Source organism: Coffea arabica, chromosome 6e (assembly GCF_036785885.1).
Source record: "Coffea arabica cultivar ET-39 chromosome 6e, Coffea Arabica ET-39 HiFi, whole genome shotgun sequence".
NCBI classification, from domain to species: Eukaryota; Viridiplantae; Streptophyta; class Magnoliopsida; order Gentianales; family Rubiaceae; genus Coffea; species Coffea arabica.
In genome coordinates, this window is record NC_092321.1 from 1,108,915 (window position 1) to 1,126,917 (window position 18,003).

Sequence of the window (18,003 nt, forward strand, 5' to 3'; positions counted from 1 at the left end):
ATTTTTAATCCGCAACTTTTTGAAATTCTTAGACATTTAAACTCTCATTTTATAATATTTTGTTAGTGAGTGCCCTGTCGACTTGTTAATTAGGGTCCAAATACAAATTTAATACAAAAATCAAAATTAAATTCCAGAAAGTGACCAAATCGAATACAAAAAGTGGGAATGATTGTGAAAGTTTGCGTTTAAATGACTGGTTTTGTATCTTAATTAAGTCCTCTAGAGCTCAAGTTTAAATTAGAAATCTATGACTTTTGACGGTAAATGTTCATAAATCCAAAACGAAGCAGTTGAAAAATATATGCTTTACATATATATAGACTTCATAAGTGAAAACGGCAAGGGAGAAAAACAAAATATGTAGGACTTGAGGGCGGGCTCCAGCCTCCAGGTCCATCCTCGCGAGGGAAATGGGGACCAATTAATCATTCAGGATAGACTTCCAGAAATTCCAAAACGAGTAAAACTGCTCTGGCTCAAGATAAGAGAACTGGGAATGTCTTCACCAACTCTCGACGTTTGAAAAGAATTAGAGTGAATGCAGTTTCCGGGAAGGCTCTGCAGCTGATACAGTCAGGCGAAGTGCGTCCCATATTGCCAAAAGATGCTGCCGCGGTCATAGAGTCGGAAGGCTATGCATTGCTGGACGTTAGGCCGGAGTGGGAGAGACAGAAGGCACGCGTTGCAGGGTCAGTTCATGTGCCGTTGTTTGTCAAGGACATGGACAACAGCCCTATAACTCTCCTCAAGAAGTGGGTACATTTTGGCTACATCGGACTCTGGACCGGCCAAGACTTGACCATGATTAATCCCGACTTTGTCAAGCAAGTGGAGAGAGAACTTCCTGATAAGGATGCCAAGATTATCTTAGCATGTGGAGAAGGTCTAAGGTAATAAGTAGCATTTTCGTTGTGGATGTGAAATATAGAGTAAAACTAGCTGGAAATTAAGGCCATCATTATTCATTGTGGATGTGAAATATATACAGTATATATATATTCGTAATAGGAAAAGCGAAATTGACATATTACCGAGTACTGATTCAAATTTGCACCATCAGGTCTATGATGGCCGCTTCAAGATTACATGGAGAAGGATACAAGAACTTGGCATGGTTGGCGGGGGGATTTAGTCGTGCCGCAGATAATGATTTCTCGGCAGTTGAAGGAACTGAGAAGCTGCAATTTGCTACGATAGGGGGTGTCTCGTACTACTTTCTTAAATTACTTATTCTATTACAAGCTGTGGGAAAAGAAAGTTAATCCAACAGGCTTCAAATCCTTGTCTGTAATTCTATATATATATTTTTTTTGGCTCATTGAGTGATGACATTGTAGCTCAAACTGCAGTCCCTTTAACCTTCCTTTGTCAATTACTCCATGACTGGAGCTTAAATGGAATAAGCTCGGGGTTTTACCAATTGGTTAGTACAGAGTGGAGCAACCAATAGATGATTTGCACATGAACAAGACTAATTTTTTACATGATCGAGAGTATGGGGTATCAGAAGGTGGAAAGGCAGCTTTCTTATGAATTAATAGATGTGAACCAAAGTTCACTGCAAAAAAGAGATACAAATCCCTATATACAGTGCCTGCACCGAGGATCAGGTCCCCCTTATTCAGCTTAATTATAAGTGGCTTCTGAAGGAAATTTTTTCAAATGTTTGATTTCACAGAAAATCAAAGCGCATGAGCAATTTCACGGATTTGTATTTTTCTCCCTTCTGATTGTAAAGAGGTACACCACGGATTCCTTCTCTCAACTCTGAAACAGGAAGACAGGTTTGGCCTCCAAAATCATCCTTCTCTGACATATCATACTCGTGAACTTCAATCCGGAGCAATGCAAGTTCTGGAACCCTCAACTGGAACTCAAACTCTTCTTCCCATGTCGGAACCCAGTTGTCTTCCACTATCTTGGTCTTCTTAACAGCTGAATCATCAGAAACTCCAGCAATTCCAACCTACAAATGGAGAATGCGGTAGCACCAAAGCACTTAGCATGGGACATGAACATTTTATTTTTTTGGGCAGGTGGGGACATGAATTTTTCTTTGTTGTTAGTTTTTTGCCGGTCATCAAAAAGCAGCATGAATACAGTCATTTGTATTTTCAAGTATCTGGGGAAGAATTATGGTCAAATGATAAGAGGAATTTTTTGCTAAAAACCAGGGTCTGGTTACCTTCACATAAAAGTCAGGCGGAAAATACATGTCGAAATGTGTGTGATGGAAGTCCAAATTCCATCCATCACCCATATAAACTTTAACCTGATATATAACCAATGTGAATCTTAGTAAAGCTTACAAATCATGAGATATAGCTTGAGACCACTTATGGCAGACATGTACCTTTAAAGTCTTCTTCACAGGCAAAGCCCTTTTAGGATCAAATACCTCATTGTGCGGACCAATCTGCAGTAGAATATCTGGTTTTTTCACATAGCCACACCCACCATTTGCTCTGAACAATCCTTGCATCAGCCAAAGGTACCTGCCATATCCCTGGCATAGATACAATTTGGTAGTTGGAAAACGGAAAACATACACAAGAATTTATGGCAGTGCACATATGTCCGAGTCCTGTAACAACTAAAAGAGTTCACACTGCAGTGCACACTGTTCCTTCAATTTGTTTCGGGTGTTACATCTCGAACCTTTCCACACGAAGTTATATCCTGTATCTACAAACTCCCACCTCCAAAGAAGAACGAAGGCTTATTTGACTGAAACCCAGAAATACGTATGTTTTCAGTCACTAGCCTCACAAGATACGATTTGCTTTGGGTGCATAAAAAATCATGCCAAGGATGAGGTCGTGTTTCTGCCTAGAGGCATGGATGGACCACCCAAATAACTGAATATCTAAACTGTTAAGTGATAACAAAAATTGTCAAGGAACCTGCATATTGAGTGCGACCATTTGAGCTCCATGTGTCCAACCGATTAGGGGATTGTAATTTGAGGAGTCAAGCCGCATAGCTTTTGGAAATATTCTCAGCAAGTTTCTCTGAGTGAACCTATAGGAAAGCAATCACCAAATCAAATGCTTTTGTCATACATGAATCCCTATCTCCTCTGCACCAGATGCTATGCGTATTGTGACAAAGTTAACCAGTCAAATGTACATGATCTTTGTGTGGCTAATTTTATATCCCGCAGTATTGAGATGGCATTTCGTAACTACAGAACACGAATGAACTTGATGGCGGAATTCATAAGTAAACTTGTCAGCATAACAAGCTCAAAAATCAGTACATCGTATACATTTTTGCCAAGTTCAACTTTATTTTCATACTTATGATTACTTTAAGAATAAAAAAGCTTTCTAACATTAGAAGCTGAACCATGAGAAGGTTAAAATGGTTTACAAAAATTTTTGTGATGAGTAGTTACAATGCTGGTCTAATGGTATTCTCACTTCTCAGCCCGGAACACCAAAACATAGTCACATCCTAGAGTAACAAATTCCATACCTGACAATATCTCCTCCATGAGATAATACGGCTTTTTCAAACTTTTCTTCACTCAAGCTGATACGTGTAACATTGTTAGGATCTATCTTCAGCCAGTCTTTGATCCCACCTTTTCTCTTTCGTGCATGGATTGCAATTAGATTCTTGTACTTTGGTGCTGCATTTTGCTGGAGCTCTTGAATATCTTCATGAGCATCTTCCTCATCTTGAAATTCTCCATCATCTGGTTCGTTCTGCAGCTAAAAACATTGAATGTTCCCAGACCAGCAACTGATAATTTTTTGGTGTACCAAAAGAACGAGATTTTGCCGCATGGATGTTTAAGGTAATGCAAGATAATTAATATCTGATCTACCTCATTGCGGATTTTTAAGTGATCTGCAATATCTGAGACTTCCTTTCCCCAGGCTGCTTCTTCTGACAAATTTTTTGCCTTGCGAGAGTGATCATCTCTCTCCTTTATGCTCTTAGTTTCAAGATACTCCTTTGGGGGCTTCGTTGAAATGATAATTTTTCTCTTCAGGGACTCTGGAGAGGGGAATTCCGAGGAGCACTCGGACCCCGAGGAGAAGAGTACATCTCCAAATGTGTGGGTGACCATCTACAATTGAACCTAAAATTGGTTACAAAAAGACCAAAACACGAGAGCATCAACCAAGTAATTAGGGGGAAGACTTGTACCCACCTCTGCTACTTTAGCTTGAAGATCTGGAGTGAGATGGTCCTCTAGAGTTAAAATTACTGGAAACTCAGACGCAACAAAAGCATGCTTCCTTATCGAACTTAAACACTTGATAAGATCCACTGGTGTTGTTAGCGTCCTGCATATTGCAAACATTTGCGGTAACGTAACATAATTAGAACTCCTTGAACAAGCACTCCCATGAAAGCGAGAGCAATTAAAGGAAAATCGTTCATGAGGATAGAACTGGATTTAAGGGTGAATCGAATCAGCTTTAAATGTTGCAGAGGATCTTGACTAGCTTCATTGCCACTGTTAGATAGTTCTGACAAGCAAGAGAAGTTCGCAGTGGTTCATACCTCCCATGATAGATATCCACATTGTCTTTAGTGGAATTCGGCCACATATCTAACTCAATAACTCTTACGCCTTTCTCCAGTGCTTTTATAATCGGGACATCACTGCAATCGCTACTGATTTGGTTTCCCGTCAGGTAGGAATTGTGACTCGTATACACGAAATAATGCGACAGCGGAGCAGTCATGTCATGGTGCACCTGGGGTGAAAGGGAGTAAAAACAAAGAAATCATTTTCTTGCAGACTCTGAATAATAAGCTCTCATCATATAAGAGCAAGAGTTTTGTTGTAGTAGCTCTTTATTAATGGATACCAAGGCAAGGACTATCGAAAAAGAAAAATGCATGCAGATGGGTTGAATACAAAATGGACCGTAGCTTCTTTTCAGATTTCAGAGGACATCTTCGAATTACGAATTCATGCTCTGTCTTTCGTACGATTGTGTGACCTGATGCTGGAATCGACATTCGAATTCGCATTCTCAGAGCGTTGAGTAATAGTAAGAAATTTGCATTTGCCAAATTGTTAAGAACGGCTGAAGAATGAGGAGAGCTAGATCATAGATAGATCATTTGGTACGGTCAGTTGGACTCGGCCAGTTACGATACCAACAGTTTTTTTTTTTTTTTAATGTTTTAAATCGTAACAAAATTTGCAATAGTTTTTTTCTTTTTCTTTTTGATTCAAGTGAATAGTTTTTTTTTTTTTGTTAATTTTTTCTTTTTGATTCAAGCAATAGGAAAAAACGATGGTCTGTAAAACAAATCAGGGCTAGAATTTTTGGTAAAATTGATCTAGAGCCGAATATCGGCCTAGGAGGAGGAACATAGAGCGCCGCAAAGCCTTCTTTTTCATTTTTTTTTGGGTTGGTCCACATAATGTATGCAGAAACTAAAAATTATGGGCCTAGAATTCGTGTAACAGAGTGATCCTACTGCAATGGGTCCAATTGTCCAACAAATTATCCAAAAACTGCAGACACCATAAAACAAAATTATGGAGGAACTATAGCATATGCGTCTGAACCAATGGTTAATTGTTTTTGGGTAAAAAACAAAAAAGTCCATGTGGTAAATCTAATATACGGAAAAATCTTCCGTAGTTTCAAAACGTACAACACGAGACCTCATACTTTGAACTAAATTGTGAATGTGACGGAATTCGTTATACTTAACGGAAATGGACGAAATGACAAAAATGACCTGATATAATTAAGCAAAAGACAACTCAATAAAATCATTTGTTTATTCTATAGAGAAAGAAAATTGAGAATTAAGGGGTAGAACAAGCATATTTGTTAAAAATTAAGTATAAAATTTTTTTAAGTTCCAATAAGTCATTTCCGTTAAATTTAATGGATTCCGTCATATTTACAATTTAATTCAAAACATGAGATGTCGTGTTGTACGTTTTAAAACCGCAGGATGTTTTTCTGTATAATAGATTTACCACAGAGGATTTTTTTATTTTTTACCCTTTGTTTTCTCAAAACAATTGTCGGTGGACAGTGATGTAGTAAAGTTATTATATGAGACAATATTCAAAAAAATATATATATATAAAGTTATAAGAGACTTATAATAAATCTATAAAGTAACCAAGTTTCAGAACAATCGTTGTTGATCCCACATTGTTTTCTTTTTCTAATTTAACTAATTAACGTTGTGAATCCTCTTGTCGGTTGAGTGTTCTTGAATACTACTTTATGGAAAATCCTACGCGTATGACTCAAGCTTCTTTTTTCTTTTTTTTTTTAACTCACATGCTTAATCCAATCTGCAAGCAATAGGGGGCAATGGTCCAATTGCATTCTGGAAAAAGCGAAATTAAGTAACCAACCAAAATACAACCATCAGCTTAGGCTGATGGCCACCACCAAGCCTTTAAGGCTTTGGTGGTTTGGTGGGGTGGGGTGGGAGGCAAGGTTCAAACTTTGCCTCCCACCAATTTGCCACAATTGTGATTCGCCCCTCATAGGCAGCTTGATTAGTTTCAACAAGCCTTCTTAGGAGTTGATGTTCAATGCCTCTGCAAGGAGATTGGAATTCTACTTTTGACAGGTCCTGGAATCCGTCAGTCAATAGCGGAAAGGAGACACTGCTCAGCCTGACTCGCTCCGATTCTTTTTTTTCTTTCTTCTTAGTAAGTGGAAGGTCTTATTTACAGCTTTCCCACGTTACCATCCAACCAAACGCTCCTCATGATTCATTATATCATTATATCAGCTAATGGGTTTCTGCAGGCCGATTACAGTGCGTAGCAGATAATTAATGGATACGTTAGATTTCATTTCGTGATTATAATTGTAGAGAACAAAACAGCTACAGCAAGCAGATATATATGCAGCACGTAAAACTACAACGATCATTTTCCTGATGAGCTACTACACAGAGCAGAAGGTGGTATAGGTAGCAAGGAAGTCATTCATGGTATATACTGACCTTATTGGAGGAGATGAGAGGGTAATTAGCATCACCGAAGAGGTACCGAAAGAAGGCTTCCAGGTTGAGAACTTTGCGGTGGAAGACGTGGAGATGTTTGAGGTCTTTGATGATGGATTCCATTGCAGATTCTGCTTCTTCCATGGTGACCGTCTCTTCACCCTGGACCTCCTTCAAGAACTTGTGCAGGTGATCAACCGTCATCAGACCATTTTCTGAGTACCTCCCAAACAAAGCTTTGATCTCATCAGGCGCTTCAGCTTCTCTGAACTTGAATCTCCTTCGGAAGCAGCAACATACCTTGTAAGCTTGCTTTGACATCTCTTCCTAGATGGTCTCGCGCGGTAACTTCCTTCCAAATGATTGCGCGATCGAGAAAACCTGAACCTGAAGGCGTATGTATGTGATTAATGGTATCTTTTTGACTATTTATACGAGCATAGCTAACTGAGCTCTCTCTCTCTCTCTCTCAGAGTCTCATCCTGAAGTGGAGCGCTGAAACTGGTGAGGCTAATTAAATAATAATACTCGACACCATCATCAATACCACATGTAGGGTGGAAGTATGGGAAGCAGCATTGACCAAGGCAAGGATTATGTAAGGCCTGATAAGTAAATCCTAGGTCAAAATCTGAATTATTATTATTATTTTTTTTTTTTTTGAAGACAAGTCCGAGTTAGTTAATTTATATCAACCCCTGGATTTGCGGATGGTTATACATTTTAAGTGCTAAACATCTGGCAGCAGATGTTCTCATTTTGGCATGGGACCGCGAATTAGGGAATCTGAAGCCTTTACAACACAGTTTAAGTTCTTCCGACTCCACAACCGCACCTCCACATTCCTACAACTATTGCCGGACTAGCTAGCAGCTGTACTTAACGTCCGCTATATAAAATCAATGGAACAAACAAGTGGAGAGCGATCGAATTAGCTAGAAAAGAAAAAAAAAAGACAAAGTACGTACTACAGGGTTCTCCCAGAAGGATTAGGAAAACGCTAACTTTTAGTTAGTTGCAACGTGAAACACAACAAGGTGTGACAAATAAAGTCATCCTCCACAGTGTGGACGGAATTATTCGTTAAATCATGATTTGGCTTTTTTTTTTTTTTTTTTTAAATCTTTGTGTGTGTTTTTCACTTGACGGCAAGTGGGTCACCCCCAGCAAATTGGTTGTTGTGAAAATGAGTTACTGCGTGCTTGCTAGCAAAGATGCTTAATGTTATGAGTTATCACCTGATGCATGGACTAGCGCAGGCTTGACTCCTCTCGAGTGGATTTTATCTCCATTTCTTATATGCGTTCATTTATTAACAAGGGTTATAATTAATAAAATTTAAAAAATAATCATGTCTGAAGGGTTAGAATTAGTCGAATTTAAAATGATCATGTCTGTTCGTAGTAAACGAAAATACGTGTAATGTATTGAGATATGTGCTATGAAAAATAGATAGAGAATTCATTGGAAAGGAACCAAATCCAAACTAGCATCGCATTTCCTACAACTTTCTCAAGGAATTCTAATTTATAAATGGAAGCCAGCGCCGCATTTTATGGTTTTTGAGTATAATTGATTGGCTTCAAATTAGTATCAGCATTAAATTGACGTGCACATAAATTATTAGGATTCGAATTTACGAAAAGCCTGATTGAACTCTCAAATTTGTCTACAAGTGAATTGATGGATAAAATTGACCGTTAACAACAGTGGATTATTTCTACAAATTTATTTAATTACTCACTTTTTATTTCACATATATCATATTAAAAAATATTACAATTTTTTTAAAAAAAATTATGTCAAATAATCTAGTATCCAAGCGCACTCATTGGTCACTCGGACGAGACAATGACTATTTCTAGTGCAGTCTCCCTCTAGCAATTTCCAGTTGAACGTTCCAACTTGAAAGGCTTTGCCTTGCTTTGTTGTCTCGTCAGCTATCAATTCTTTATCGCTCTCGAGTTGTTGGGACGAAAACCGATAGCTAGGTGCATCACAAGGATGCATGCTTCCTTATTTTTAAAAAATTCAGAGAGTTGCATCACTGTACTTGTTTGGCCTAGTTGTTTATTTTTAACCCTCATACAAGCTTCTTTTGCCTCTCCCCTCTCTTTTTCCGTTTCTTACGAATGTAAGGAATTTCGCAAATAAACTTATTTCCAGAGGTTGACCTCAAAAGCTATCAACTTTTAAGGTTCTCCTGAGAACTTATCTACCCAATCCCCAAGGAACGATATGGGATAGAAACCCCACAGGAAAACCTGTAAGACTGGCTTTTACTAAGAGATAAAGACCCCCACCAACCTCAGAAACTCCCTGCAATGTTTTTTTCCTTTTTCCGTTTCTTACGAATGTAAGAAATTTCGCAAATAAACCTATTTCCGTTTCCTTTTGCCTCTCCCCTCTCTCATAGTCTTGATTAGTATACGAGTAGAATAGGTGTTTGTCGTTGCAGAAATAATAATAAAAAAAAAGTCTGGACCAAAACCGATGGGAACATGACGCGACCTTTGAGCGGCCAAACATGTGATTCGAGGCAGCCCTATTTTCAACGATATCAAGACAGGTCCTCCTTCAGTTTTGAATTTTTGTCCAGCATGGAGGAGTCGATGTAATTGATACAATATCTGTCGTCACTCCTTTTGATGGCTGTCGTTGTTGAACCAGCTGAATCGCCAATTAAAGACTCGCAATGACGTTGTACTGCTTAATTAAAGCAGCACTACTGATAAGTGTTCCTAAAAGCTTAATGGAAATGATTAGGGCGACCTCTTTTTTTTTCTTTTTTTTTTTGCCCTTTTCACCATCTAAAACGAATAATCTCAACCCATAGGCTGCTGCTGAAATAGTTTGTTAGGTTCTCATTTTGAAAGGTGGATGATCACCGGACCAGGCATTGCTAACTTGCTATGCCCACATTGTGGACAGCCTGGTAACAGGGTGGCCCATGCAAGGAAATCGGCCCCTTAGCCTTTAATGCTCCAAATGGACCGGTGGCAAATAGGATACAACATAAATGATAAATCAGAATGGAAAAAGCACCACGTCTTCAACCGTCTTGAATATATATGTACACCAGATTTCCCCCTTCTCTGATTGCATTGTGGAACAATTATTTGGAACAACTCATTTCCTTACAGGAATAGGAATTGTTCCATCTATGAAATATATACCACAAGATTTTGCATGAGCGGCGATGCAAAAAAAAATTTAAATATAAAAAAAGCTGCCGCTCATGAGCCTTTGCCGCTAATCAAATGAGCGGCGATAGTTTGAAGGAATTTTTTTTAAAAAAAAGAGAAACTGAAGCAACCCAAAATAAATTAAAATTAAAATTATTTTTACTTGAAGCCGCACATCGGAGTTGCGGCAACCCCTAATTAAGAGCCCTCCATCGGACAGCACCAATTTTATGACGCTTTTTAATTTTAACAATATTCTGAGAAATTCACCCTTTTTTGATATATATGAGATTGAAAAATGCATTGATGAATCATGCAAATAAAGTTTTTGACAAATAGTAATAGAAGAATTGAGACTTGACCAGGCATCACAGAAGTTTAACAAGACACAAGAGAATTTTCTCCCCTTTGCAAGCTCTAAATCGGGAATTTAATGTATAAGAAGCTGTAGTTCTCGTAAAGTACTCTCGACTGTGTATTTCAATCAGTGTAGGCAGGGGAAAGAACACGACTGTGAAGCTGTAGCAAGCTCCACTATAACATGTTCAAAGAGTATGTCAAGAGGCCAGCACTCTCGTGCGTCATTGGAAACTGAAGAAGAATAAAAACTGTCTTCACATACATATTCACAAACATTAATATTTGTAGGCTAAAATGACTGTAAATAATTCTTTAGAGCATCCGTACCACCAATGGTTCATGGAAATACAATTATAAATGGTTGACACACGTCAGAATAAGAAAATTACCTTGTCATCCAAAATTTTCTAGTCTGTTAATTATCAAATTCTTGGTGAACATAGCATTTGGTTCAACATCGTGATATGTGCAGAAGGCAGCGTAAATGTGACATGATTGCTTAGCTGCTCAAACTGTGAATATCTTCCTGACTTTCTTCATATTTCTACGACAGATAGGACAAGCACCGGCAGCCTCTGCTATCCTGCATGTTTGGAAGCAGTTCGAGATTATAAGAGATGTCTGAACTTGCACTTGTTGCCTCCTCAAGTACAAGAGCAGCAGTGAACAAATGATGCAAACCACAAAATTTATCACAGCCAATTATTCTAATTTGAATCAGGAAAATATCAGTCCATTTTGTAAAAGATTTGGTAACAAGCCACAGAAAAAAAGCAAATATTTCCTTTTCATTTTCTTAGGCGCCCTTGGTCTAGTGGCTAAGGTTGAGACTTTCAAAATTGGGAGGCCCTAGGTTCAATTCCTCCTTCTCATTCCCTGCTTCTTAAACTCATCCATTTTCATGCTTAAAAAAAATTGATAAACCAAAAAGGGAAACGAAATCCCAAATCTTTGTTTTGGATTCCCATATGTAGCCTCTCATCAGATGCCTAGAATGACTTCCAGACCCAGAAGTATTTAATCATTTATTTACTTGGACCAATTCAGTAGATCTACTTATCCAGTTACATTTTATATATTGGGGGACAGAAAGAGGATAACTGTTTACAACTTGGTAGACAAATTCGTTGACCTGTATCACTGACATTTTATGCTCAAACATTTTGGAAAAAGAACTCCAATAGTAAATTTAATGCTGAAGTGAAGATAGAAGAGTAGTGACCTCGTGCCACATGCGAAACAAGCCACACAATGCCCACATGGAAGGAAGAAACAGTCCCTAGGAGCATCAAAGCATATTGCACATAGACGTCGGATATTATTATTGTATTCACCATCTTTTGCTGATGTACCCTCAAGTGAACCCGCTGCCTGCCCCTCTTCAGCATCCACATCATCTTGTGAGACAGAATCATACGAGGAACCCCAGCACGAGATATCATCATCTTTGTTTTCAAGCAGAGGGGTCCTCGCAGATCCTGTTTCTCCAGATCGAATTCTACTTCCATCTTGATTTGTGCACCGGAGATGGATGAAGAAGTGGAAGGCCACTAACATGAGAATTGTCATTCCACCTGTATGGCTACAGCATTAGGAACTTCAGGGAAAGCCAATTGTCATTCTGTTCTCTCTTTAAGAAATGGAAGGAGAAGGTACCTATGCCCACAACATATGTCACCCATCTGGGCCCATAGGAGAGATTCACATGGGACTCGTTATTTCCTCTACCCTAAAGAAAAAGAAAAATAACCTGTATGTCACTTAATTTGGAAGCTGATAGGAATACCATAGGAGACTTGCTGGCCTTGCACAAGATTGCACATGGTATGATCTTTCAATAAGAAAACATGGTGCCTATTTGCGCTTGTTGATATTAAGCCAACAAACATCTCAGTGACTCGAGCACATAACACTCGATGCATGGTATAAGGAGATTTAGAGGATAAAGTATCTTAAATTGTCCGGCAGTCTTGATTCATTGAGTATTAAAACTGGAGTTTCACACAAAAATTTTGGTTCTTTACAAGGTAGTGGCTGCTAAATACTTGTTATACGTGAAAATCTGTGTAAGAAGAAGCTGTCATTAGAAGTGAAAAACAATCAAACCAGAATATATACAGCAATATGGAAAATGATTGTTTTGTATGTACTGGGACATCTAAACAGGTAACATACTTACGGGTGTTGGAGCAGGAGAGGTTAGAAGAGCATTATGTCCACCAGTAAACGAGAGTTTAAAACTACATCCACTTTCAGTAAGACCACACTGGTAGTAAGCCCCAGTTGTATTATATAGATAAGTCTTTAATCTCATATTCAACTGCACCTGTTCATGAAAAGTCAAGCATAAGCAGGAATTACAAAACGCGAGACACCTAGAAAGCTATGATAAACTGGACTGAAGCACATAGAACATTGGTAACCAGAACAATGGGCCAGGGCTGAAAGAGATAGAAGAAACGAGCAGGTGTAGATGCACTTCTGATTATGATTCTTACTAATGCCAGCTAATTTGTGATATAATATTTGGGGCTTCACAATTTCCTGTGAGTGGTTGTTCTCTATGTTCCTCAGAGAAGAAGACAACAATTAAAGAGGCAAACTAAGATGGCTTTGTTTTCCCTGGAAGGACCAACTAAAGACCACACTCTTCCAAATTATCATGCCACACCTCCACAGGCTACTCACTTCTAATTATAAATTGTCCAAAGCCACTTCATTAGCGATGTCAACACAGATAAGAATCTAACATTAGACTTACCTCCACTGCTTCAGCATTCAAGTTACCAATTGCAACATAGTAATTAGAGGATGTTAATATATCCTGCTGGATCAGGCCACTGCCTACAAATAAAAAGTTGGTTATCACCATAACAGACTAAGTACTGAAACCCATGTACACAAGCTTCTCAGCTTTGCCTCACCTCGTATAATTTGCCATAATAAGGTGGAATTCGGGTATGATGGGTCCTCAAGCCACTGATTAAGACCTTCACTACCTGCATTGGCTCAACTTTCACAAGAAACATCTACAGCAGCCACAAGCTTACTGAGGTTACTAAATGCAAATAGTTAGACTGCATGCAATACCAGATTAATTATCATAGAACTTGCATTCTATTTGACAAAAAAGCTTGTGGCACTGTGTGAATACTAACATTTGAGCACTCTATATCTATTCAATTCAAACATAATAATGAAAAAAATAATGAAACATCAAGCATTGAGATGGTTGATGCATTCCCCCCCTCAATTAGAAATAAGGATGATAGAAGTTTTGATCAACAAGCCTAAGTCAAGGATCAACACAAACATGATTAACATCCAACTTTAGATCAAGCATAAAGCACAAGATTTGATCTCAGAGTCCACTAAAAAAATTGTAGAAACACACAACTGTCAATAGTGAGCATTACAAGAGAAAAAACCCTACAAAAGAGCTTCTCTTGAGAAGTACAGACTTACCTTGGGCAATTACAAAGACTAAAGAAGAGGAGCTTGGAGAGTTAACATCGTATGAAACATTTACTTGAGATCCTTCATTTAAGAAATATATCCATTCCTGTTGCACCAAGAAATTGACTGAATCTACCAGAACTAACAAAGATGAAAACAGGCAGCAAATTAAAGCTAACAAACTTGCCTTGTGATTGCGGGAGAAGAGAGTGGTTTTATGAGTCTCAGACCAGGAGGTTACAACATCCAGTGGTGGGTCTTTGTGGAATCCATATAGCATAACTCCATTAGCTGCCTCGTGAATTTCCGCTATCTAATAAACTCAATTTAGGTTAAAGCGGGGCACTACAAGGATTTTTAGAGAAGAGTGAACAGTAAGCAAAAGAAAGTACCTTTACATACTCCACGAAAAAGGAATTAGGCTTTATCAGGATCGAAGAGTACGGTCCGAGCAATAAACTTGCAGGACCATATACTCCCATTATCATAGTCATAGATACTGGAAAAGAACATAATCAAAATCAAGAAGACTTTCCTGGACAGGAAAGGAGAAAAAAGTTGGTTTCTGTAACGTTTTTCCAACAACTTCCCAAAGCTAAAAAAATTACTAAAAAGGAACAGTAGTTGACATTTAGGTAGACAACAGAATATAATTGCTGCATGTGCTGTTTATTGTTTAGATTCAAGACGGACTTCTACAAGTGTGCAAAACAGATAGAACAGACACGTATATTCAATTTATTAATACGTTCTTTTCATGGTAAACCATTCGTACGCGCATCATTACCAGCAACTTCAGTGGAAAGTTTTTTGCAAGAGAGCATTTCCCAAAACTACAATTACTAATATAAAGTATAAACTAACCTTCAAAAGTGGAAATGAATCTAAGGCGGAATGTCAAATAATAAAAAGCAAAAACACAAATGGTATTCAAAACAATTGAACCCAAAAGGTTGAAGGAAATTTATACCGAAGAACCAGTAGGCGAGGATAACGACAAAGCAAGACAACGAGTCGCCTCTCATCCGTCCCACAACATCATGTGCGTTCTCCGTTACCATTGAATATGCGTTATAGGACAAGCTCGTCCTCTGCTGTATCAGCTCCGGATATCTTAGTCCGTTACCCTCCGCTTCCTCTTCGGCAGCGGCTGTCTCCTCCTCTTGCACCTGCGAATTCGTCGACGACGTTGATGAAACACCAAAATCTTCTCCGTTTCTGGTTGAGTCCGTTGACGGCGAGCTCGAAGCAGCCGAAGTAGTCGGCGGAGATTGATTATTGTTTTCCATTCTGAAAAAAGTTATAAATATGCATAAATATACGGAGAAATTAAAATTTGAAGCTTGAAGATATGGAACCCCAATTACGATTTTAAACTTACCGAAAAACTGGGCATTGGGTTTGGAATAGTCCATGTAAAGAAAGACGAGTAACTGATTTTTTCTCGGGGTGGGCGTTTTCGGTCTTTAGTTCACCAAGCAGTCAGCTCCAGAGCTGCTTAGCTCGACTGTTAGTTATGAACCGAATATAGCGACGGTTAGGTAGACCGCGATTGTTGACCGACAGAATTGTATGATCAATTAGAATGGATCAGGTTCAACATATTTGGCGCCAATTATACAGGTTGGCCAATGGCCGCCCTCCTATCTGCTCTTCCCTTCTACTGGTAAGAATTGGGGGACGCCCAAAAAAATAAATAATAATAATAATAATTACATTTTCCACCCCTGAGGTTTGTCCAAATTACGGAACAAATCTCATAGTTTGACCAGATTACATTTACCCCCTACCATTAATCTTGTCAACACCCAACCAACAAATCTAATCTAATCTAATAAGATGACAATGATGCCTTCTGTACATTTGAAAATAAAAACTAAACAAAATAATATAGCATTTTGTTGTAAAAAAAAAAAAAAAGCCAAGGGGAAAAAATCAATAAATTAAGAAATTTATAAACACCATAATATTAATTTCCCAAAACATACGCGTATGTAGTATAATATGAAGGGAAAAGGCAGGAATAAAGAGAGACTAAATAAATTGAAAAGGAAATAGAAATAAAAAATTAAACAAAAATCGCCTTTAGGAAAAAATGGTAAAAGAAACAAGAATGATAGTCTCTAAGCCTCCATATCCCTTTCTTCCTTCCATTATAGATTCCAACTTGTTCTCCACCATTAATGCTACCACCATCGTCTTCCTACTCCACTGTAAAAGCAATAAGATAGTTTGTAAGTCGATGGTTTCCCTAACCAAAAGTTTCAATCTCCAAACACTTGATTACAAAAGCCACTTAATATAAAGAAACAAGCTACGCTTCATGACTTATATTTATCCCAAAAAAAAAAGTCAAGAGAAGAGATTTGAAGTAACAATCCATATAAAAAGAAAATAAGACTAGTACTCACCCAACAATAATTTGTGAGTATCCCCAATATATAGTAGATTTAGTTTTATTAGTCTATCTGTTTTGTTTCATGTGTACATGCAGATGAAAAGAAAATAGATGGTGGAAGAAGATGGATTGTGGCAGATGAAATAATTTCTATTTTGGGTCTTGGAGTAAAGCTAATTGTAAGAAGTGCTGCAAATAATGATAGAAAATGAAGAAATTAATTAGTAAAAAAAAAAAAGGAACAATTCCATTAGATATCCAAATGGTCAAGAAATCACAATAACTTATGGTGCAAACTTCCTTGTCAAAGTGATAGTGATCTTTAAGGTTCTAGATTTTAGCGCTGCTTGTTTTGAAGGGAAGTTTGGATAAGTGTATGATTGTAAGGAAGTAATTTTGAATTTCTTTTGTTAAGGTTTACTCGAATCATTAGCAACTCGAGAGTCAACGTTACTTGACTCACGGTGTGGTGTATTTGTTACACAATTTTAGGATGATTTAATTTTTGTTAATCTAAATGGACTTGTACGAGTAATATGCTAAAATTGTGTAATATATATTCATTAAATAATACAAATTTTCAAACCTTTAGAATTACAAATAAATAATCAAGTATAATAATATAGATAGAGTGAGCGTAATTAAAGAAAATTAATAAAAGAAAAATTGTTCGTTGATTGATAAAAAAAATCAAGAAAGAAATAATCATTGTAAACATATATAAAGTAGGGAATTAATAAATTGAATTTTACTACACATGAAGAAGTATAGAATGATTAAAAAAATAAAAGTTTGTCTGTATTTTAGTAATAGTAACAAATAATCAATGTAACCATATACAAAGTAGCGAATTAATAAATTTCTATAAATAAGAAAAGTATAGAATAATAGGAAAAAATAAAAGTTTTTCCAAATTTTAGTAATGGTAAAAAATTACCAATCCAATAATAAGGATAGAGAATGTGATTATAGATAATTAAACTAGGAAAAAAATTGACAAAAAATACATCAAGGCGTCAATTATAAAAATGCATATAAAATATGTAATTAATAGATTTTTGAAATTTACTATAAATAAGGAGCAAGAAATGATTGTAATTTATTGTTATAAAAATAGATAAATAATAAAATCCACCGAGAAATATAAGCAAACACAATTTTTTTCACATGGAAAAAGATAAAATTTTTATTTGAGAAAATACAACTAACTCAACAACTTACTAGAGTGGAAAATAAATAGTGACATGCTTTGTCCAAATAGCACTAAATAATCAAACCAATAATAGGAATTAAGAACATGATTGAATATGATTTAAAAAAAAAAGATATGAGTTTTTTTATTTGTCAATCAGTATTTTTTTTACACTACGTCAACCTATCTAAAGGAAAACCCAACTAGGTCAAGAAAAACTTGTGGAAGCTACGTAAGAAAGGGCCCAACTAGACCGGGGAAAATCAATGGAAAATGAATCACTATTGAACCAAACCAAACGAGTATGCACTACAAACATGTTTAAATTGGAGAAATCACTATTAGTAGTAAGTGATGAAAGACAAGGGTTGAGAGATCAGATCTCTTGGTCTGCATTTTAATATCTAGACTTTCTTTAAAATGTTTTATCAGTGGAATTGGGATGATTCATT

The 18,003-nt window shown here is 37.2% G+C and overlaps 3 protein-coding genes across 8 annotated transcripts; 1 reads left to right on the top strand and 2 right to left on the bottom strand.

The window, feature by feature from the left end:
* Window positions 1–192: 192 nt before the first annotated feature.
* On the top strand, window positions 193–1,346 carry LOC113695635 (rhodanese-like domain-containing protein 10). Its single transcript, XM_072055678.1, has 3 exons — window positions 193–204; window positions 442–893; window positions 1,064–1,346. The coding sequence occupies exons 1-3, from the start codon at window positions 193–195 to the stop codon at window positions 1,263–1,265; spliced, it is 666 nt and encodes a 221-aa protein (XP_071911779.1). The 3' UTR covers window positions 1,266–1,346.
* A 158-nt stretch (window positions 1,347–1,504) lies between these two features.
* LOC113697523 (phosphoinositide phospholipase C 2-like) lies at window positions 1,505–7,509 on the bottom strand. Of its 2 annotated transcripts, none has more exons than XM_027217182.2 (9): window positions 6,961–7,509; window positions 4,522–4,718; window positions 4,166–4,301; window positions 3,836–4,081; window positions 3,481–3,719; window positions 2,907–3,024; window positions 2,357–2,509; window positions 2,189–2,275; window positions 1,505–1,969 (listed from the first exon to the last, which is right to left on the bottom strand). In XM_027217182.2, exons 1-9 carry the CDS (start codon window positions 7,279–7,281, stop codon window positions 1,676–1,678), a joined length of 1,791 nt encoding a protein of 596 aa, XP_027072983.2. In that variant the 5' UTR covers window positions 7,282–7,509; the 3' UTR covers window positions 1,505–1,675. The 2 variants fall into 2 exon arrangements, with proteins under 2 accessions (XP_027072983.2, XP_027072984.2); XM_027217183.2 differs by having other exon boundaries at window positions 3,481–3,713; window positions 6,961–7,508.
* A 2,891-nt stretch (window positions 7,510–10,400) lies between these two features.
* On the bottom strand, window positions 10,401–15,576 carry LOC113697524 (E3 ubiquitin-protein ligase APD2-like). 5 transcript variants are annotated; one of them, XR_003449889.2, is made up of 12 exons: window positions 15,343–15,565; window positions 14,932–15,251; window positions 14,354–14,460; window positions 14,149–14,274; window positions 13,971–14,067; window positions 13,430–13,504; window positions 13,267–13,349; window positions 12,685–12,831; window positions 12,162–12,234; window positions 11,728–12,079; window positions 10,895–11,088; window positions 10,401–10,736 (listed from the first exon to the last, which is right to left on the bottom strand). XR_003449889.2 is itself a non-coding variant. In XM_027217184.2 (11 exons), exons 2-11 carry the CDS (start codon window positions 15,248–15,250, stop codon window positions 11,013–11,015), a joined length of 1,455 nt encoding a protein of 484 aa, XP_027072985.2. In that variant the 5' UTR covers window position 15,251; window positions 15,343–15,566; the 3' UTR covers window positions 10,738–11,012. The 5 variants fall into 5 exon arrangements, 2 of the variants coding, with proteins under 2 accessions (XP_027072985.2, XP_071910328.1); XR_011816636.1 differs by lacking the exon at window positions 15,343–15,565 and having other exon boundaries at window positions 14,932–15,317; XR_011816637.1 differs by lacking the exon at window positions 15,343–15,565 and having other exon boundaries at window positions 14,354–14,496; window positions 14,932–15,053.
* Between the last annotated feature and the right edge of the window lie 2,427 nt (window positions 15,577–18,003).

Coding starts and splice junctions, on each gene's coding strand:
- LOC113697524 (XM_027217184.2), bottom strand. CDS start 15,250: ATGGAAAACAATAATCAATCTCCGCCGACTACTTCGGCTGCTTCGAGC. Junction 14,068..14,148: donor TCTTCTCCCGCAATCACAAG/GCAAGTTTGTTA, acceptor TTGGTGCAACAG/GAATGGATATATTTCTTAAA. Junction 13,505..13,970: donor AGTCTTTGTAATTGCCCAAG/GTAAGTCTGTAC, acceptor GAGCCAATGCAG/GTAGTGAAGGTCTTAATCAG.
- LOC113695635 (XM_072055678.1), top strand. Junction 894..1,063: donor GCATGTGGAGAAGGTCTAAG/GTAATAAGTAGC, acceptor TTGCACCATCAG/GTCTATGATGGCCGCTTCAA.
- LOC113697523 (XM_027217182.2), bottom strand. CDS start 7,281: ATGTCAAAGCAAGCTTACAAGGTATGTTGCTGCTTCCGAAGGAGATTC. Junction 3,720..3,835: donor ACTTAAAAATCCGCAATGAG/GTAGATCAGATA, acceptor CAATGTTTTTAG/CTGCAGAACGAACCAGATGA. Junction 2,510..2,906: donor TGGTCGCACTCAATATGCAG/GTTCCTTGACAA, acceptor TATCTATGCCAG/GGATATGGCAGGTACCTTTG.